Source organism: Siphateles boraxobius, unplaced genomic scaffold (genome assembly GCF_051911475.1).
Source record: "Siphateles boraxobius isolate OS27281-9 unplaced genomic scaffold, OSU_SipBor_1 7, whole genome shotgun sequence".
NCBI classification, from domain to species: domain Eukaryota; kingdom Metazoa; phylum Chordata; class Actinopteri; order Cypriniformes; family Leuciscidae; genus Siphateles; species Siphateles boraxobius.
Window position 1 is genome coordinate 23,384,253 of NW_027509197.1, and position 19,381 is coordinate 23,403,633.

The 19,381-nt window shown below is 40.2% G+C and overlaps 2 protein-coding genes across 7 annotated transcripts in view; one reads left to right on the forward strand and one right to left on the reverse strand.

Annotated features, from left to right (window-relative positions):
- The window catches only part of hs6st3b (heparan sulfate 6-O-sulfotransferase 3b), a 105,465-nt gene extending 88,274 nt beyond the window's left edge, over positions 1-17,191 (reverse strand). The window contains exon 1 of the mRNA XM_077215178.1: positions 16,272-17,191. Coding sequence (XP_077071293.1) covers positions 16,272-16,816 — 545 coding nt within the window. The 5' untranslated portion in view covers positions 16,817-17,191. The remainder of the gene's footprint in view (positions 1-16,271) is intronic.
- A 1,727-nt stretch (positions 17,192-18,918) lies between these two features.
- Positions 18,919-19,381, forward strand: part of uggt2 (UDP-glucose glycoprotein glucosyltransferase 2) — a 36,344-nt gene continuing 35,881 nt past the window's right edge. For 2 of the 6 annotated variants that reach the window (XM_077216204.1, XM_077216206.1), the window contains exon 1: positions 18,931-19,023. The gene's annotated coding sequence lies outside the window, so the exon portion shown is untranslated. Of the gene's footprint in view, positions 19,024-19,381 lie in introns of all 6 variants that reach the window. The other 4 variants (XM_077216208.1, XM_077216209.1, XM_077216207.1 and 1 more) reach the window with 3 other exon arrangements.

A 19,381-nucleotide genomic window follows, 5' to 3' on the forward strand; every position in this document is an offset into this window, starting at 1 on the left:
CAAATATCACCAAAATTGGTTGCCTGAGAAATTTACACCTGTCTCAGTGACAGGGATATTGATGTTTAGCCAATCGGAAGACTTTGAGATGCTCTAGGTCTGTTATTTAGGGTTTCCTGCTTTTTTGACATATTGGAAAGCAGAATTTTGAAGAAAGGGGGTGGTCTAATTCACTGGCTCACTTAAGTTAGTGAAACAGCTAACATTCAATTGAAGCACCATTAAATAAAACAAAATGAATACTCATCTTCTTGTTGTTCCAAACCTTTCCCTTTAAAGGTATTATCAGTGTTTGTGTGTTGTTTTTGTTTTTTTTAATTAAAATAGGTTTTACACATAAATTAACAGACTGCACTTTTGACAAATACGGTTTAAAAAGTATGTCCACTCACATTACGTAAAAATTTATTTCAGCCACCAAGTAATCACATATCTAAAAGAAGCTATTTTAATCAGTTTGGAGCAGGTTGCCACTTCATGGGAGCCACCATGTTGAGATCTCATGACTAATAACTGCGTCTTGAAATTCGACTAAGTTACCTAATATTCTTTGCCAAAGTATTATGCACATGAATAATATGATGTTCACATGAACCAAACAGCATTTCATAATAAGTACACAAATATTTGTAACTTATCGGTGAGGTACATCCAAATTGTCAGATGAGCTGAACAGTACACATCATCTATAATTCTGCTGATCAGATTAGGTGTTATGAAGGGGACTCTATTTTGGACCCTTCCCTATCATTTACCTGTCAGCGGGGCAACGCCAAATAAGGAAATATGACATTTCACCATGTGGCAGTGATTAATCACGCTTGTAGTGACTTACTTTGTCCAGATACCTTTGGTCAGGCCTGACTGATCACAGTTGAAAAATAACACGCAGGAAGTCTCTGAGCTGGCATTTTCTCTGTCACAGTTTGATTTGTCAATCTGTCAAATAAATAGGACTTCAGGAAAGTGGTGGAGAGTGAAACACTAAATTTGCACTGCACTGGAGTCCATCCAAAATAAAAGAAGATAAAAATAAGACTGACTTGTATAGACTTATGTTACCACGCAAATTGAGTTATTATCGTGTGACTGACTTGAAGAAAAGATTTTTCCTCTAGCATCAAGTCATAATCATTACTGAACGAGTACTGGTTCTTTACCATGTCTGTTCTATTGCTAGGAAGATATCTCAGATCTTGTTTAAAAAAAATTAGACTTTTGTAAGCAGTTCTGGTAGATCCCAGGAATAGACTCTGAATCTAATCACTAGACAGCTCTGAGAAATCTTTTGGCTTCAAAATACCCCTTTTAACACAGGAAATAATTGTAATCCACAAGGATATCAGAAAGGGACAGTTTCACAGAGGAAAATCCACCCAAAAGATTTATGCTGGTAACACAAAACCAGATATTTATTCGCCTAGAATAGCAGTCCCAACACACACAAAAAATAGCATAAATATCACTTTTGAATGTCTTGCCCCATAGTCTTCCATTGTAAGTGTATTTTACTATTAACACAATAACGCAAATCATTTTCAGTGGTATTCGGCAGCAGAATCTACAAAACTGTATGACAAACCTGGGGAGTGCAGAACAGTAATTACTGGGGGTACATGGTCTTCTAACAAATAGCAGTACAGTAATTGCAGCTTACAGTATAAAGGCCACCACAGTACAAATAAACATATAGTCTATAATAAGGGTTCAGATTCAGGAATAAACAGTGTGATTCCCAGCAGATTTCACCTCCATGTGAAACTCATCTGTTATTAAATAAATGTCTATCACTCTGTGCTCAGCTTGATCCTGCAGAAAGCCTGCAATAAAACTTAAACTTCTGCTACATAATTATGAGAACATTTAAACATTCACTTTCATTAAGCTAACATATAAACCATGGCTTATTCCAACTGATATGACCCACGCTAAGTTGTCGAAACAAATAAATGATTGAACTTGCCACAATGCCGCCAAATTAACAGGTAGCTATACACTCATTTAGGATTTCTCTTTTAAAAGGGGTCCTATTATGCCCTTTTACAATGTCTTGATTTTGTTTTTGGGGTGTATTATAATATGTTTTCATGCTTGATTTTACATTATTACAGCACCTATCTCCCCAGTCTGTCTTGAACGCTCCGTCTAGGTCCTGTTTCAATGAAGCCCCTCCTTCCAAAAATACGAAATGTGCTGTGATTGTTTAGCTGGCCCAGTGTGTCATGATTGGCAGAGTGTAGCGCATGTTCAGTAAATGTCCCGCCCCTCTACAACTACGAGTTCTGCTCGAGTGTAAATATTAAGGACGGCGTCATTTTCAAAGAAATTTTAACCCGGTTCAGACCCTGACAATGTTAATGAACAAGAGGATCATGCAGAATGGATTTCTTTGCAAGCATGGATTTCACAGGACATTTCAGAGTGATATGTTTTTTGAACAAAAACATTTTGTTCATTGTAGTTCTTGAAAAGTGGATTCTGTTATAAATAAAATATCTCTCTTTGGAGTAGACTTTGAGCTTTGTAACCTTGCAGATCTTTGTTATGCTTTAACAGGAACATTACACAATAGCTAAACTTGAAAAACTGGAAAAGGTATTCTTGACTCTCCGGGCGATTAAAATGACCATATATAGAGCTGACAATATTTAGGCAAACATGTCGTGAGTCACGCAATTTCTGTCGGATGTTTACAATTAATCAGAAATAACTCTGTCCGATTCGCGAATGAATGGTATCTTTTGAGTTAATCGGTCATTTTGTAACACAGGAAATAAAATAGTGCTGGATGAATTTACCTAAAATCCATTTAAGCAAAATCTGTCTGTCATTCTGTTATTTGACAGCGACGAAGAAGGTATACTTTAAAGGTATACCTGCTCGTGCGATTGTAGGAAAAAAGACTTTACGACATAAAATATATATCATGTACTCATTTTACGTGTCCAATAAACTATAATAATATTTCCTTATTTCTCAATAGTTTCTCTAGACATCATCAATAAGTCGAGGCTAAAGTTATGACTGCAGCTAATAAAAGGCCAAGACTAGACTATTGGAGAGTCATATATGCTATAGCAGCATTTTTTTGACAGTGGTGTCAAAAGAGCTAAGAGTTTGCTCTGGCAAGACCTGTCTCATTACACTGAGTAGTTTTCACAGTGCACGCCTCAGCCTCTCGAGATTTAGGCCTATACAGATTTGTATCAACATTAGGAGATGCAGCTACAAATCCTGTCCTGAGGACTGGTGTCAGATCTGACTTAAGAGGTAACAAAACGGTAAACCTGTGGTTTGTTAACCATTTTATGGGAAGAAATTAGGCTAGTATGACCTTTGTTTAACAGAAAGCACACAATGAAGTACACTTTTCAAATCATTCTGAGCTGCTTGACTAATGATGAACATTTTGGAGATGGATCAATTACACTGTGCTAAAAAAAAAAAACTAAAAAAAAAGTATAAATTTCCCAGATAATTACAGGCTGTATGATAATAATCATGAATATGAAAAATAATTATTGTTAAAAAAAAACACACAGCATAGTCTTTCTCTGTATGAATTAAATGTACATTGATTCTTATTAAAGCTACTAAAATTATTCAGTTAAGAACAGTGGATGATTTTCTCTTTGTCTTTTGTTGTTTGATTAATTAGTGACTTAGACAGTGTATTAACCTACTGTCACTTTAAGACCTAATGCACAGATTTTCTTCCAGCTGTTTGCATTCACTTAGACATAATCGACTGTATTTACATAAATATTCGCCATGCCTGGCATTTTGACATAATTTTGTTAGTAACTGACAGTTTTGGCGCATACCTGATGCCTAGTATAGGCTACTTTCCTTGTCCATGTGTTCTGCTCCATCTCGGAGCGAGTGCACAGAAAGCCACCAGGAGAACAGTGCGTTCTCTTGTAGCACAATAATCGTTTTATCAAGATTATCGTGTTTTTACAATAGTCGGAATTTAAATTGATTTATCACACAGCCCTACTACAGTTTTTGGCAAAGGGATAGTACAGTCTGTTCTTTAGTGGTGAGGATTTTTCAGTAACTCTGAAAATCTGAAAAGTCTGAGTCATTAAATCATTGGCTAAATTAGAAATCGCATACTTCCCTACTATATAGTAAGCGAAAAACTATAGGCCTCTGTGGCAAAAGACATATGTCCGAATTCACAGTACTCATAAAAGAGTAGGCGAAAAGCACCCAGATGACCTTCTACTTCCGGCGAGATTCTGAAGTATGCATGCACCATGGACACTTTACTATCCCATGAAGCTACGGGAGAGGATTTGTGAATGGCAGTAAAGCGATATAACTGATGTGTCACATGATAATAACAGCTTGGGAAACATAGTATGTCCAGATTACATTCATACTACACACACTCATACTAGGTCATGAAATACTTATTCAACATAAGTACCTGCACAGAGAGTATGTGATTTCGGACACAGCCATTCAATGAGCTGGTTTGTTCAAAAACACTAATTCGTTCAGAAGCGATACAAGTTGCTATTTATAGCTGTGTCCCAGATCAGATACTGCAATCTTCGAAGGATGCAGATTTCAAAGGGCACGCCTTTGATGGCCATGAAGGAGTGTTGTTAAATCGGAAGGTCTAGCCTATGGAGTGCTGTTCTTGTCGCCTTGCAACTGTGACAGCTACCGTTGATGAGTACCAGTAATGTTTACTGGACTTTTTTGAAAGTTTTATTAAACTGTCTGAAAACAAAACAGGGTTCACAAACTGTCTATATGTTCACCATTGTCCATTTCTGTATATAATAAAATATAAACTATATATAATAATGATCGTATCTTAAGATATAAGTCAACATTTGAAATGCTTTAAAGGGTTTTTGTTTATTATTTTTAAATTTGTATCATTAGATATTTGAGAGAGTGAAACTCAATACTTATGTTTAAAAGTGTAATTTGAAATTTCTCTCAGAAACATTCTGTTGTAACTGGAGTGCAATGAATTCTGGGGCAGGCAAGGCTGCGAAGGATCCATCTGCCACATTTGAAGGAGCCTTCGAATTGGGGCAGCCTTCGTCACCCAATGGTGACATAATCGGCCTTCAAATGCGTCAGTTAACCAATCAACTAATGTGTGAGTATTTTAATCGTTTATTCAAATGATTCGTTCAAAACAACAATTGATTCCTGAATGAAACACCACGTGCTTTGCTTTTTGTTGACAGAGCAAACTTTCAATATTGTGTCCAAAATGTGAGTTATTCTATATTAACTCCTTTTTTTATTGCACTTGTATGAAAACTAAATCAAACTAATAATCATGCTGTTTAAAGCAGCATGGATTTGAAATAGCAGCACTTTTGCTTGTGTGATTTAAATATGGCATAGCCTACTGTATTTTTCCCCCCAAATAAAAGAATTTTAACAATATGCTGCTTCGAACACCACATTGTTTTTCATAGGGCTTTTAGCCCTTTTTATTTATATTATAGACTCTAGCTCAAAAAGAAGCAGTCGACTCAAAAGACGCACCAACTTTCCCTTCCCTGTTAGCACATAATTATCATAGCAACTGGATTACAGCTTTTGCTCCAGAGAATATAGCGACCTGGATTAATGACACGTGAAAGCAATCTCCAGACCCAGACCTGTCTAACCCACAAGGGCATGCTCAGCCCTGCACCTAATAAACATCCCATACCAATGAGGATGCACAGGGCTTGAGCAAGTCCCTTCAGCCTGCAAATCCAACAAATTTAGTTCCTGCAGTCCCATGCCAGCTCACAGAGAACCTGCAAGAGCTGACAAATCTAGCTGATAGGATCTGAACATGACAACAGAAGCCATCTAACAAGTGCAGTGATGTGTGGAACATACAAGGAAAAACAGGAAGAAGGTGACCAGAATGCTGACAGTAATTATATGTCTCTGCATTGACTATAATGAATAAAATATCATGCAAAGAGTGTTATTGTGCCAAGAGGATGTCATCACTTTCTTCGTGTGAGTAATAATGGCCCATTAGTGCAGCTGCAGGTTACTCATTACTGTGATTGTCAGGGAAATGAGGAGCTTGTGAAACTATTTGTACTCTAATTGTTGAGGGGGAGCGAAGGACCTCGGCTGTTCAGAGCCCTGAATGTTTGTACTGCCATAAAAACAATTGGAGATTTTTCTAGGTCTCATTAGATTAGCTTGAAAACCCCAACCAAAATTTAACACACATTCAGGCGCACACGCAAATAGACTGTTTTAATATAAATGAGGTGATATGTTAATAGAAAATGCAAATCTGTTTCACTATATGCAGAGGACAATATAGGTAAAAACAAACAAACAAAAAAATTTACACAGAAAAAAACGTTCTAGATGTGTACCTGTTTAGCACAAATGCCCCTGTGGTGAAAAACAAGTTTTTAATGTTGGCAATATGGCTATATGGTGTTTTTAATATGCGTTAATATAATTTATGCTTACCATGTGCAAATTCATAAGTCAACACCCTTGCTGAGTATTTTCTCTTTAAAACTGCGGTGAACAAAAAGCAGTCTCAAAAACACGGTTTGAAATTGCTGGTGTTTCTGACGTCACAAACTACTTTGTAACCAATCACGTCAAGGTGCTGGGGGGCTTTAGCATATCATTAACGGAACTAGCAGGGGAGTCTCGAGAGATGCAAGGTTATTCCGGTATATTTTTCTGTCGATATGAAAAATCGGGTTGATTTAGCAATATAGCTGGTGTATCATGAATATTACGATGTTATGATGAACTATATGCCTTTCTCTACTGACGTTCTCAGTTGTTCAAAGCGTTTCTAAGGATTCTGAGGCAGCTGTCAGACTCTGAGATGGCGAACTGGAACATGGTTCTTGTAACATTAGCAACACATTATTAGCTGTTTGATAACATAGTTAAGCAAAAGGCTATAATCATATTAATTAAGGTTACGTGTCCGATGTTGTAAAGAGTTATGCCATTGTGTAGCGTTTACCTCTGTAACGATCACCAAGCTCTGTCATGTAGTTTGAGAGGGAATGGCAATATTCTGATGTGGAGTGCCCTCTGGTGGCTCTCAAGGGCACTCCACAACAGAATATTAACATTCCCACTCAAACTACATCTCCCATAATTATCTGCCTGGACTTATCAGTGCTCATTGTTTTCACCTGTGTCTCATTAACTTAACACACTAATAGCCTGGTTTTCACATTCATTCCCTGCAAAGTCTTGTTAGGTAGCATTAACGTACTGGGCAAATTTAAGAGGGCATAAGGAAAGACACCCTACTCAGAAGGTGTTACAACCATGTCAAGAAAGGGAAAGACGAAAGATTAAGGGCTCTGGTTGGATAATAAGGTATGCAGTTGATGAGATAGGGATAGTAGATATGATGGAAAGTCCAACTGTGCCATTATCTAATGTTCCACCTTGGCTATTGGGGGAGTTTGAGGTAGATTTCCAACTTTTAGAGTGGAAAAAAGAGAATAGTATTGATAGGAGTCAGGTTAGTAGATATATAGAGGAGAATTATTCTCTTTGTAAAGATATATAGAGATGCATCAAAAACAGAAGATAATAGAGTAGGAGCTGCGTTTATTATACCAGAAGTGAATGTTATGTTAAATAAGAGAGTAAATGATAAATTATCAGTGTATACAGGATTAAATGCTGGCCATTCTCTTAGCCCTTGAGTGGGTTGAAAATAGTAGGTCAAGGGAAGTGTTAATAGGGTCAGATTCAAGTAGTGCGTTAACCAGTATTAAGAACATGCAATCAGAAGCAAGACACGATATTTTGTTGGAAATAGCCCAAGCTGTTTATAGAATAAATAGAGTAGAATAGTAGTAAACTTAATCTGGATTCCAGCCCATATAGGAGTAGAAGGAAATGAATTGGCAGACAAATATGCCAAAAAAAGCAACCAAAAAAACAGAGATAGATATGGTAATAAGTTATAGTAAGGCGGAAATTAAAAGCATAATCAAAGTAGAAATGAGAAAGAAGTGGCAAGAGGAGTGGAATATAGAAACAAAAGCGAGAATGTACTACAGTATCCAGAAGAGGGTAGGAAGTATGAGAGAAAATAATAGGAGTAAAAGGGAAGAGGACATTATTTTCGAGAATGAGATTTGGGCATACTGGATTAAATGGTACGCTTAAAATAATAGGGAAACATGAAACTGCGATGTGTGAGGTCTGTAATATTAACGAAACAGTAGAACATGTAATTATTAATTGTCATGGGTATGAGGAGGAAAGGATGAAGCTGAAAGACTGGTTTAGAAAAGAAAAAAATAGATTTGAAATGAAGGAAATATTACAAATGAATTCAGGGCATGTAGGGTATAGAGTGATGTTTGTGTTTTTGAGTAAAACAGGGCTTATTAGAAGGATGTGAGTTTAATAATAATGATAATGTATGAATATTAATGATATTAGATATTTATGAAGTTATTTATTGGTTTTATTTATTTATGTAGATATTGTATTTATTTATGTCAAGGGTAGTGAGAAAAGGCTATTGTGATTCACACTCCATATCAGAAGGTGGTGGTAATGCACACTTAAAAGTTGTTTGCCAACCGCCATTAAAAGAAAGAAGAAAGTCTTGTTAGGTGTTACACTACAATTCCGAGCATTCTCTCTGGTTTCATGTCTCTTGGTTTTTGGATTTCTTGCCTGTTTTGTGGATTACTCTTTTGCCCATGTTCCCTGCCTTGTTGTGTTTGTTTGTATGGACCGCCTGCCTGCCTGCCTGTGTTTGACCCTGCCTGTACTTTGGATTAAGTCTTTGGATTACCCTGTTCAATAAATACTGCATTTGGATCCACAACCTGTTGTAATGTCTGTCTGTGTTCCCCCGGTCTTTGTGCTTTTGGTTCAGTCCTGTTCAGTTTTCCCGCTCCTCGTTTGTGTTCATGTATACCACGCCCCCTTGTTATCTTGTTTAGCTTGTTTGGCCTTGTATTTAAGCCCTGTGTTTCAGTCCAGTCTTTGTGAGTTCTTGTTGTTGTACCTTGATGTTGGTGGTTCTGTTCCTGAGTCTTGTGCCCTAGCCAGAGTCTTTATGTAGTTTGAGTTTATTAAATAAAGTGTGCTGCAATTGGATCCTGCTTCCTCCTTGCTTCCACCTCATCGTGACAGAAGAACTCACCGCCAATGGATCCAGCAGTTGTTAGCAACCAGGCCTTAAGGAAATTCCTATCATCTCTGTCTCAAGATGGCCAGCCCTTGGAGAGGTATGTGAGGGACTTTTTGGCGTGTTGTCATCTGGGAGCGCTAAATGACGCCCAGCTCGTGGACCTGTTTTGTAGCGGGCTGGATTGGCACATCGCTCAAGTGATGCCGGAGGATCATACTGGCTGGACCCTGAAAGGGTTTGTTGATCTGGCCCTTTCCTTGGGCGGTTCGGCACTTGCAGAGCCTAAGTTTCCCCGCGTCACGCCAGTCAGCGGGTCTGACACCGGATCGGTCTATGGGCGTTCAGGGCTGATGTCCAGCTTGGCAGATTCCCCGCTAAGGTCCGTACGGTCTGCAAGGATCACCGTCCTGCCTGAATCTCGTCCCGTCAAACCAGTTCCAGAGCCCGTCCAGCCAGAGCCCGTCCAGCGAGAGACCGTCCAGCGAGAGACCGTCCAGCGAGAGCCCGTCCAGCCAGAGCCCGTCCAGCCAGAGCCCGTCCAGCCAGAGCCCGTCCAGCCAGAGCCCGTCCAGCCAGAGCCCGTCCAGCCAGAGCCCGTCCACCCAGAGCCCGTCCAGCCAGAGCCCGTCCAGCGAGAGACCGTCCAGCGAGAGACCGTCCAGCGAGAGACCGTCCAGCGAGAGACCGTCCAGCGAGAGACCGTCCAGCGAGAGACCGTCCAGCCAGAGACCGTCCAGCCAGAGACCGTCCAGCCAGAGACCGTCCAGCCAGAGACCGTCCAGCCAGAGACCGTCCAGCCAGAGACCGTCCAGCCAGAGACCTTCCAGCCAGAGACCGTCCAGCCAGAGACTGTTCTCGTCACGTCTTCCCAGTCAGAGACTGATCACGCCACGCATGCGCCGCCTGAGCCCTCAGTGACCGCAACACTAGCCATTATGGCCACAGCCATGTGGTGTGTGTGGGCTACGCACACACTTGAGCCGGTGTCCGCTGATCCTGCGCCAGAGCCCGCTGATCCTGCGCCAGAGCCCGCTGATCCTGCGCCAGAGCCCGCTGATCCTGCGCCAGAGCCCGCTGATCCTGCGCCAGAGCCCGCTGATCCTGCGCCAGAGCCCGCTGATCCTGCGCCAGAGCCCGCTGATCCTGCGCCAGAGCCCGCTGATCCTGCGCCAGAGCCCGCTGATCCTGCGCCAGAGCCCGCTGATCCTGCACCAGAGCCCGCTGATCCTGCGCCAGTCCTGTTCAGCCCAGAGTTTCCTTCACCGCTGGTCCTGCCCAGCCTAAAGCCCTCTTCACCGCTGGTTCTGCCTCTTTCTCCTGAGCCGGTGCCTTCTCCAGGCTACGACCCCGTAGCTACCCCCAAGAATTTTTTGGGGGGGGGCAGTAGGCCACCACCATGGCCACCCGAAGGGTCCTCTCCAGCATGGCCGCCCGAAGGGTCTTCACCGCCGTGGCCGCCCGAAGGGTCTTCACCGCCGTGGCCGCCCGAAGGGTCTTCACCGCCGTGGCCGCCCGAAGGGTCTTCACCGCCGTGGCCGCCCGAAGGGTCTTCACCGCCGTGGCCGCCCGAAAGGTCTTCACCGCCGTGGCCGCCCGAAGGGTCTTCACCGCCGTGGCCGCCCGAAGGGTCTTCACCGCCGTGGCCGCCCGAAAGGTCTTCACCGCCGTGGCCGCCCGAAGGGTCTTCGCCGTGGCCGCCCGAGGGGTCTTCACCGCCTAGGACGCCCGAGGGTCCGACAGCTTCGCCCTGGATGCCCGAGGGTCCACAGCCTGCTCCGCCGTGGCCTCGCCCTCAGCCTGCTCCGTCGTGGACACGCCCACAGCCTGCTCCGCCCTGGCAGTCTGTTCGTCCAGCTCCGCCCATGTTCCATGGCCCAGGTCCGCCGTCGCAAGACCCCGGTCCCGTTCCCTGCACGGACCTGGCCCGCCATCCCTCCCCCGGGACCGCCTCCGCTCCACCACCCTCCCAAACCATGTCTCTAGTTTTGATGGGCGTCGGGAGCCGCCCATAGAGGGGGGGCTATGTTGTAATGTCTGTCTGTGTTCCCCCGGTCTTTGTGCTTTTGGTTCAGTCCTGTTCAGTTTTCCCGCTCCTCGTTTGTGTTCATGTATACCACGCCCCCTTGTTATCTTGTTTAGCTTGTTTGGCCTTGTATTTAAGCCCTGTGTTTCAGTCCAGTCTTTGTGAGTTCTTGTTGTTGTACCTTGATGTTGGTGGTTCTGTTCCTGAGTCTTGTGCCCTAGCCAGAGTCTTTATGTAGTTTGAGTTTATTAAATAAAGTGTGCTGCAATTGGATCCTGCTTCCTCCTTGCTTCCACCTCATCGTGACACAACCTTTGTGTCTCAGAGCAGTTCATAACAACCTCAGTAAGTTGGCCGAGTGGATCTCAGTGGGTGGAGGCGGAGCTAATTTGCATATTATTCATGCTTCTGCATATACTAAATTAAGCAAAATTGTTGACTACAGGGTGACTTTAAGTATAGACTTATTTTTTAACTGTTCCCACAACATTTGTGCTACACTTAATATTCAACAATATTATTGATTTGACTGGACTGACACTATTGGATGAGAACTGAACTGAGATGGACGATGATGGCATCACTGTTGTCTGCAGAACTGCTTTATAGATTAAATGAATTGATGATTTTTACAAAGAAACAACATCGAACAGACTTCAGCTGAACAATAAGAGAGCTGCTGTACAACTGAAATGCAATCTGTTCACATCATTGAATGATCTTCCTCTTTGACGCATGTAAAGCTGCTGAAATAATCTGTATTGTATAAAATGCTATATAAATAAAGGTATATTGACCTGACAGACCAGGGCTGTGTGCTTTTCAGAACTGAATTGAGAAGGCCTTTTAAATTCCAGTTCAATTCATGAATTTGTATTGAGATGGCAAATAGGGTTTGAATGTAAGGAAGTAGAATTACAATAAATTGAAATTTAAAGTAATGTATACAGTTTAACTAATTTAAAAAAGCAAATTTTACCAATATTACATGTTAGTTTGACAAAGCATTGTTTGAAAGTTTTGGGGAAAAAAATGGATGGTTGGATGGATGGTAGATAGGTAAATAGATCCTAAATTCTGCAAAACCTTGCTACAAACAAGAATGTTACGCTTCGATATTGATGAAATCAATTACATTTCAATTTTCTATCTTACAGTATGAAAGGAATATTACAATTTCAAAATAGAAATAAAACAATGCCTCCTTCTCCATAATGTGCACTACAACTTTGTAAAATGCCTTTTTACCTTTATGCCAGTAAGCAACAACACCATGAAATCAGTGTTGGGCATTTCTTAGTTTTAATGCTTTTGTGTTCCTAATTAACTTTCTGTCTTGGTGTTTTTTTTTTTGTTGTTGTTGTTGTTCTGTTTTTTTTAACTGCAAACTAAGAGTCTGTTTCTGTAAACATGTGCAGATCGTTTGCGGTGACTTTATTCTCAGAACCTGTGTGCAGTTGGCTTAGTTAACTGCATCTCATTTCACAGATTGCACATTTGTGACTGCCCAAAAACTCCATTTGGTTATAATGTCAGGGGACTTGGCAAATTTAATTAGTGCTAAAATAAAAAGAGGCAGAGCTATGAAAGAACAAGAAATGATGGTGAAAATAACGAGTCAGGATTTTTTTTCCATATCAGGGGGCTTTATCATCTGAACAACATAATTTAAATTGATGTGATGCCTTTGGGTATAAAATACGTGAGGATTGCACCCATATAAAACCCTGTTGGGTCTGAAATTGATCTTAATTGCGGAGTTTTATGGTTGGTCAGTTATCATAAGATTAGCATCTTTAATTAAAAACAAACCATTTTACTTACGCAATAGGTTGTTTTCCTGAGTGAAATAGCATATTAAATGTGGAAAAATTTAGTGGGACTTAATTTTACTAATGGGGAATTGATTGGCTCTTGAAAAGTGGCCATTACATACCATCTGGAATAAAGGTGCGTTCACACCATTACGAGATTGTGACTTGCAAAAAGCGTTCACGGCCTCGTAGAACATGTAAGTAGCCTACAACTTGTAAACTGAATTTTCTGAGAGCCCCAACTTGTACTATGTGACCGCTGTACCACATAACCACTCCAGATTCATTTTGACATTGATAGCGTTGCCATAGAAATGCATAATTCTTAGTCCAAGGACATAAACAGCTCAGAGTAGAACATCACGGTCACAGGTTGATCGCAGCATAACGTGCACCAATGCATCCTGTACAAATAGACCAGCAATGTGAGCAATGTGCATTAAAATGGACTAATTTTACTTTATTGTTTCAAACCAGCTCAGCGAGATTCTTTAACTGTTACTTCTTTGACAGTTTTGACCTTCAAGAGAAAACCTTGACCGTAGAAGACAATCAATCCAGAGTGAGAGACAGAAGAAGAGAAGACTCTCTCTCCCTGAAGAGATCGCTTCAACTCTCCCTTCCCATTGACTCTTACAGTGTCTGTTGTTCCACTCTGACATGACTGACCTTTCAAGCTCCTGCGATGTGCCCGCACTGCTCCGTTCCACGCTGAAAAGGCCACACCATGCCTGAGAAACCAGGCTGCCACATTACCAACCAATATCAACTGTATGCTCACTATAAAAAATTGCACAATATCTTTACGCTACTGCACTAATCTGGATGATTAGATTATGGAATACTGTGAGTGCAGCAAGTTTCAAGTGGAAGGTGGCACTTAAACACAGCAAAAAATGTCAATCATTTGTCTGATAAAAACCTCCTCCAAGCACACAGTGATCCATCTTAACTGAAATAAACAGAGCGGGTTATCAGGATGAAATTTTCATACAGTCACCACTTAGCACATGCGCTTCAGAGAGCAAAAGCGTCTGTTGTCAGAAGAGATTTATTTGCATCTCATGGTGTATCTTTAGAGAAGCAATGCGAAGCAGCATTTTGAAAGCACAGAGAGAGAGAGCCAGCGTTGGATTTATGTTTCATTTGGGCATTGGTTCTCTGTCACGTTCAGGCTGCGAACTCCCGGAATGAGCTGGCTGATTCTGCAGAGATAAATCATATAGCATGGTCTTGCAGGTTTGGGGTACAAGGGTGAATTTCTCTTCATCCAATGAATGTTTCCTCTTTCAAAACTTTCTTTAGCCGTTCCTCACATTTAGTATTAATTGCTCAGAAATTGTCAATTTTCATTCATTACAATAGATTGAACCATATAAACAAACACCTAATTAACTTGATCCATTTGCTTGGCAACTGTTTAATGAATGACTGCCAAAACTGAGATTTTTATGATAATAGAGCAAAACAGATATATACACAGTCAGTTGTGTTAAAGATAATTCATGGACTAACGTTAGATAGGCAAGTAGCCGAAGGTGACGACAAAGCTATTTTATATGCCATTTACAAAAACAGCATCGCAGGCAATAAAAAGACATGTGTCTTTTATTTGCAGGCACTTATAAAAGTCAAAGTCTGCATTTTTTCACCATATTAAGCCATCATTATACTTAGTAAACAACTAAAATAACTTTTTAATAGCTTGCTTGTCCAGACTGGCACTGTCAGATTTATAGATGGGTTTGCTCGACGGCTCGGCTCGGCTTTATGATACCTCATTTAAAGTTCATTACAGCGCAGCTTCTACATCATTTAAACGGGAAAACAGAATCTGAGAAAAGAGAGCTGTGTTCACAGAGACTGTACAAAATAGCATTTTAGGCTTGCCATTTGTCATATTGACAATCTCTTTGTTGTGTATTTTAATGTGTTTACCATAAACCATGTTGGGTGATAATAAGTTAATAATATCACTGTCACATTAATAATATCACCGTCACATTAATAATATCACTGAGTGACACGCAGAGGGGCCACAGGCAATGAAACCCCCAATTAGTGCATTTTCTGACAGGGTAAAATTAAAATTGCATGTGCAGTAGATTAATCTTTACAGGTAGAGATGACTAAAATACCTTCTAAAAAAATTACAGTCTATATAAAAAACTGCATTTCAGACAGGAGGGCATAATGGATTTCTAGGAGTCTAGAAAATTACAAGGGACTTTGATTTAGTAAAGGCATCACAGAATTCATAATGCAAATATCTATTTTTGTAGACACTGTATTCTCACAGTGGACTATGATCATAACGAGTGATTGATTGGCTTCTGTTGTTAAAATATTTTCTCATTCAACTGGTCCAGAATTAGTAACACATCAGTATATGTCAGAAGAAAAATATTACCTTTTAGTTTACCTTTACGTATTGTTTCAGGGGTCCAAATTTGGTTGGCACAAATGTCAGCTTAGCTTGTATGTGAATGCTCCAATTGAACTCGAACCACTTTAAATCAAACCGGACTGAGAACCTGACTCTCTGAAGGGAGTCCGAGTGCATTGTGGACACAAACTTTATTATTTCACACTAATATTCCCCTAATAATGATGATTGTAGATCCCCAAAGCAAGTTTTTTACAGAAAGTAAACTGAGAACTCATCACAAAATGGACAAAAATAGGATTTGAGTCGACTTTTTTTAAGGGCATGGACATTTTGAGTGCAAATAGAACTGGGTTATTGTTTTAGAGCTACTTAAAACTACTCAAACTACATTGCTCAAAGACTTAAATTAGCCTAAAAGTAAAGAAAAATATGTCTGAAATATATTACAGTTGAAGCCTACACTGTAAAATATAATGTACTTATTTGAAGTAAATAAAACAAATATTATTGGAGTATTTATTGAAATCTATTTTAGTCTTTCTTCAAAATATCTTCTTTAATTCAAATTTACTTGTTGCCATTTCTTTGTAATTGTGCCATTAGGGATTTCGGAGTAAAAATTGTTTCTACAACATTTTTTCAGATTATTTCAACATATTTACAATAATTAGTAGTAGTAGTAGTTGCAGCAGTAGCCGTAGTAGAAGTATTATTATTATTAGTTAGATCTGAGCCCACTTTTCAAAGAGTGTGAAAACAATTTTGGTCTACTTAAAGAGGTCTGAGTGGACTCAAGTGTGAAAACATCCTCAGACTACGTGTTACTCTTCATCATTACCTTCATTAGATGCAACAGAGCGGCAAATTAATTCCCCGAATTAGTTTATGAGAGAGAGGGAGGCGCGTTACCTCTTGCGCTTTGGAGACTGCCTTTGGTCCATAATCATCGGCACGCAGTTGGTCAGTTCAGTCCAGTCTGCGTGCAAACCGCAACTCCAGCCCGTGGAGAACCTTGAGAAGAGCCAGGACTCCTGCTTACCGGGCCGGTGGCACGTGCATTTCTTCTGTCCCGCTTTACAGTCGCACGGCTGCTCCAAGCGAATATTCCTGACCAGGTGCCTGCCAAAGGTGGTTCCTCCTGTCTTTTGAATGTGCAGGAACACAATCACATCATCTCCCCTGATGTTGAAATCGACATCGCGTGTCAGATCGCGCTCTGTGAAATTGAATTTGGACGCACATTTAGGTGGGCTGTCTTCCTCCGGGTCCAACTCCCGGTACAAGTCATCGGTGGTCGGGTCTGGAGTGGGCAGTGCACCGATCCTCACGAGTTTCTCTCCTGTCCTGAAATGGCAAGCATGACCGCCAGCCGGACAAATATACTGGTACCCAATCATGACAAAAAGAATGGCTAAAATTGGGATGAAAATCCATTTGTTGGGTTTATCAGTCATTTTAACACAAGGAAATTGTTCATGCAGTTAGTGTGAATCATGATCTGCTCTCCTGGTCTTCTCCCAGGACGTTCGCGTGGGATCCAGCCCAAAAGCCCCATGCCACATGTTGATATGGTAAAAGGACGCGCGAAAGTGTGTCATCCAAGTCTTCACATCAAACTCTCACAAAGTTGTGAAGATAGTGTAAGTCACCAAACATAGGCTAATAAATTACATAACCAATGCTGTTCAAGAACCGAACATCGTGGTATTGTAAAGGATAAGACTTAACTAACGTCCGGTCGCTCTGTGGAAATGAAACGATTCGTCTCGTTGGTCTGTTTTATTCTACGGAATCTCCACGCACTAGCGACGAGTCTGTGTTTTCCATCCATCCCGCGACGCGCATCAGCGGGATGATGCGAATGATGTCAACGAGACGCGAGCGCCTGTCGCGCCAGTAGAATAGAGCACGAGCTCTTTCGTAGCATGAACAATTTCATCTGCACCTGGTCCCACTCCAGTGCTCAGGTATATTCAGCAATAAAGTGGCACCAGTACTGAGATAATTCATTGTGCGCATTTTATAATTTCTTCACAGTTCTTTGCACTGTGCAATCTTTGTACCATATAACTTTGGGGGAAATAGGCTACTAAACGAATGCTACGGGAATTTTATCATAATTTGAAGCCAATCCTATTTGATCGAGAAACATGTAGGCTATAGGCTATAATCAAACAGATTCTACTGTCTATACTTAAATATTTTTATTGTTTTTATTTTATGCTGCTTAATTTGAGCATGTTCTACCTCAATAGACAACATATAGTCTACATATTGTCAGCGTTTATTGTTAATTTGTAGAATCTCTTGGTCTGTACATCCAGGGAGGAAAATTACAATGAACCAGCCCACTTTGCGTAGGCCTACATGTCAGTTAATTGTCAAATTCGATTTTGGTCCTATATCTTTGCAGATTAATGTAATATTTAGATTTATCTACCAACATTTACTTTTTTGTCATTTCATTTTTTAACAATATGCTAGGTATCATTTGGTAATAACTGTCATTTAAAACGTTATTTTTCTTATAACAGCATATATTTCACAATTTTTTCTACAAATTTACTATAGCCATGCAGTATTTTATAGTCGATTTTTTTAATGATTAATAAGGGTTTTGTATTTTACATGTGGGTTTAACCATTTGTTTAGCCAGGAATCTACTCGGGCAAATTCACCTTTTTTCTCATGCAGCGCCCCCTTTGGTTTATTAATAACAGTGTGAGCTGAATACTATTGTTGAGTTCTAAAGAGGAAAATATTGCAAAGTATGAATTTGTTTCGGAGAGAGAAGCATCCAGTACACAGAGACAACAGCACAGATAGTAAAAATAAAAAATAAAGATAAGCCTATATGTGAACAAGACACATGGCTATGTGAACAATATAGGCTATAGTTCTCCATATTGTACCCCAAATGTGCAACTACCACTTTCTATAAAGAAATTGTTTTAGCAACCTATAAGGCCTATAGCAACATAAATCTAATATCTATGATGTTGATCTAAAGTATCAGTAGGCTAATCTCTTCAATAAATATTAACAACATTAAATTAACAAATTAAAAATGAACTATTCAAAAATATTTACACATAGGCTTCATGTAAATACTATTTCTAATTTATATCTGCAACCCCAAGAACTAGGCATACTAGCCTACAAGCTAAAATCATAAACAGTAATTCCAATCGAAACTGATTTTTTTCTTAATCCAAATAAGGCTATATCTGAAAATTGTAGCCAAATAGACTTTGTGATTTGCTTTAACAGATAAGTTTGTAACATGTAGCTATATCAATATTTTATGTTAAATTAATCAAACCGGGGGAAAACATCAACATGAACTTCACATTCAGAAGATTTCCCGTCACATTTATTGCTAGTTGCCCATGAAAATGCCTGAACAACCAACTCCTGCATACAACTTCTAAAACATGCTAATCCTGTAAGATATTTTACTGCTATAATAACTATTCAGTTTTTTTTTTTTTACAATATTAAGCCTATCAGTCGCTGAAATGTTGACGCGTATTTCCTGAAGCGGAATGAATGTGTCGCTTTCCCATATGTGGAAGAGGGAATTAAAGATGCAGGACCCCCTCAATGGCGGCGTCCTGTGAAACAGACGGGTAATACTGCGGCTCAGTGTCCTATGAATTAGGTGTGTTTTTAAAACATATTCATTGTGTATATCACAGAGGCATGTAGCGGTTTATTGTTGTTGAAAAATATGTTGCTTTTAACCCAGAAAGAAACGCTAATAGTGGTTGAACAGTTTGTGATGCATGTCTTTATGCCCCCCCCCCCCCCCCCCATCTTATATTGTTTCTTCATTCGTAAGAATGACCAGTCACAATCAAAGTCTATTACATCTGATTTGCATAAATTGTATGCAACGGGAAGTGATGCTGATGTCTGTGAAAGAATAAAATAATGCAACAATTATACATTCAATTGACACATAACGTTACATTGTAGGTATACGTGGCGTTTTACTGGACAGATTAGACTGGCTGTAG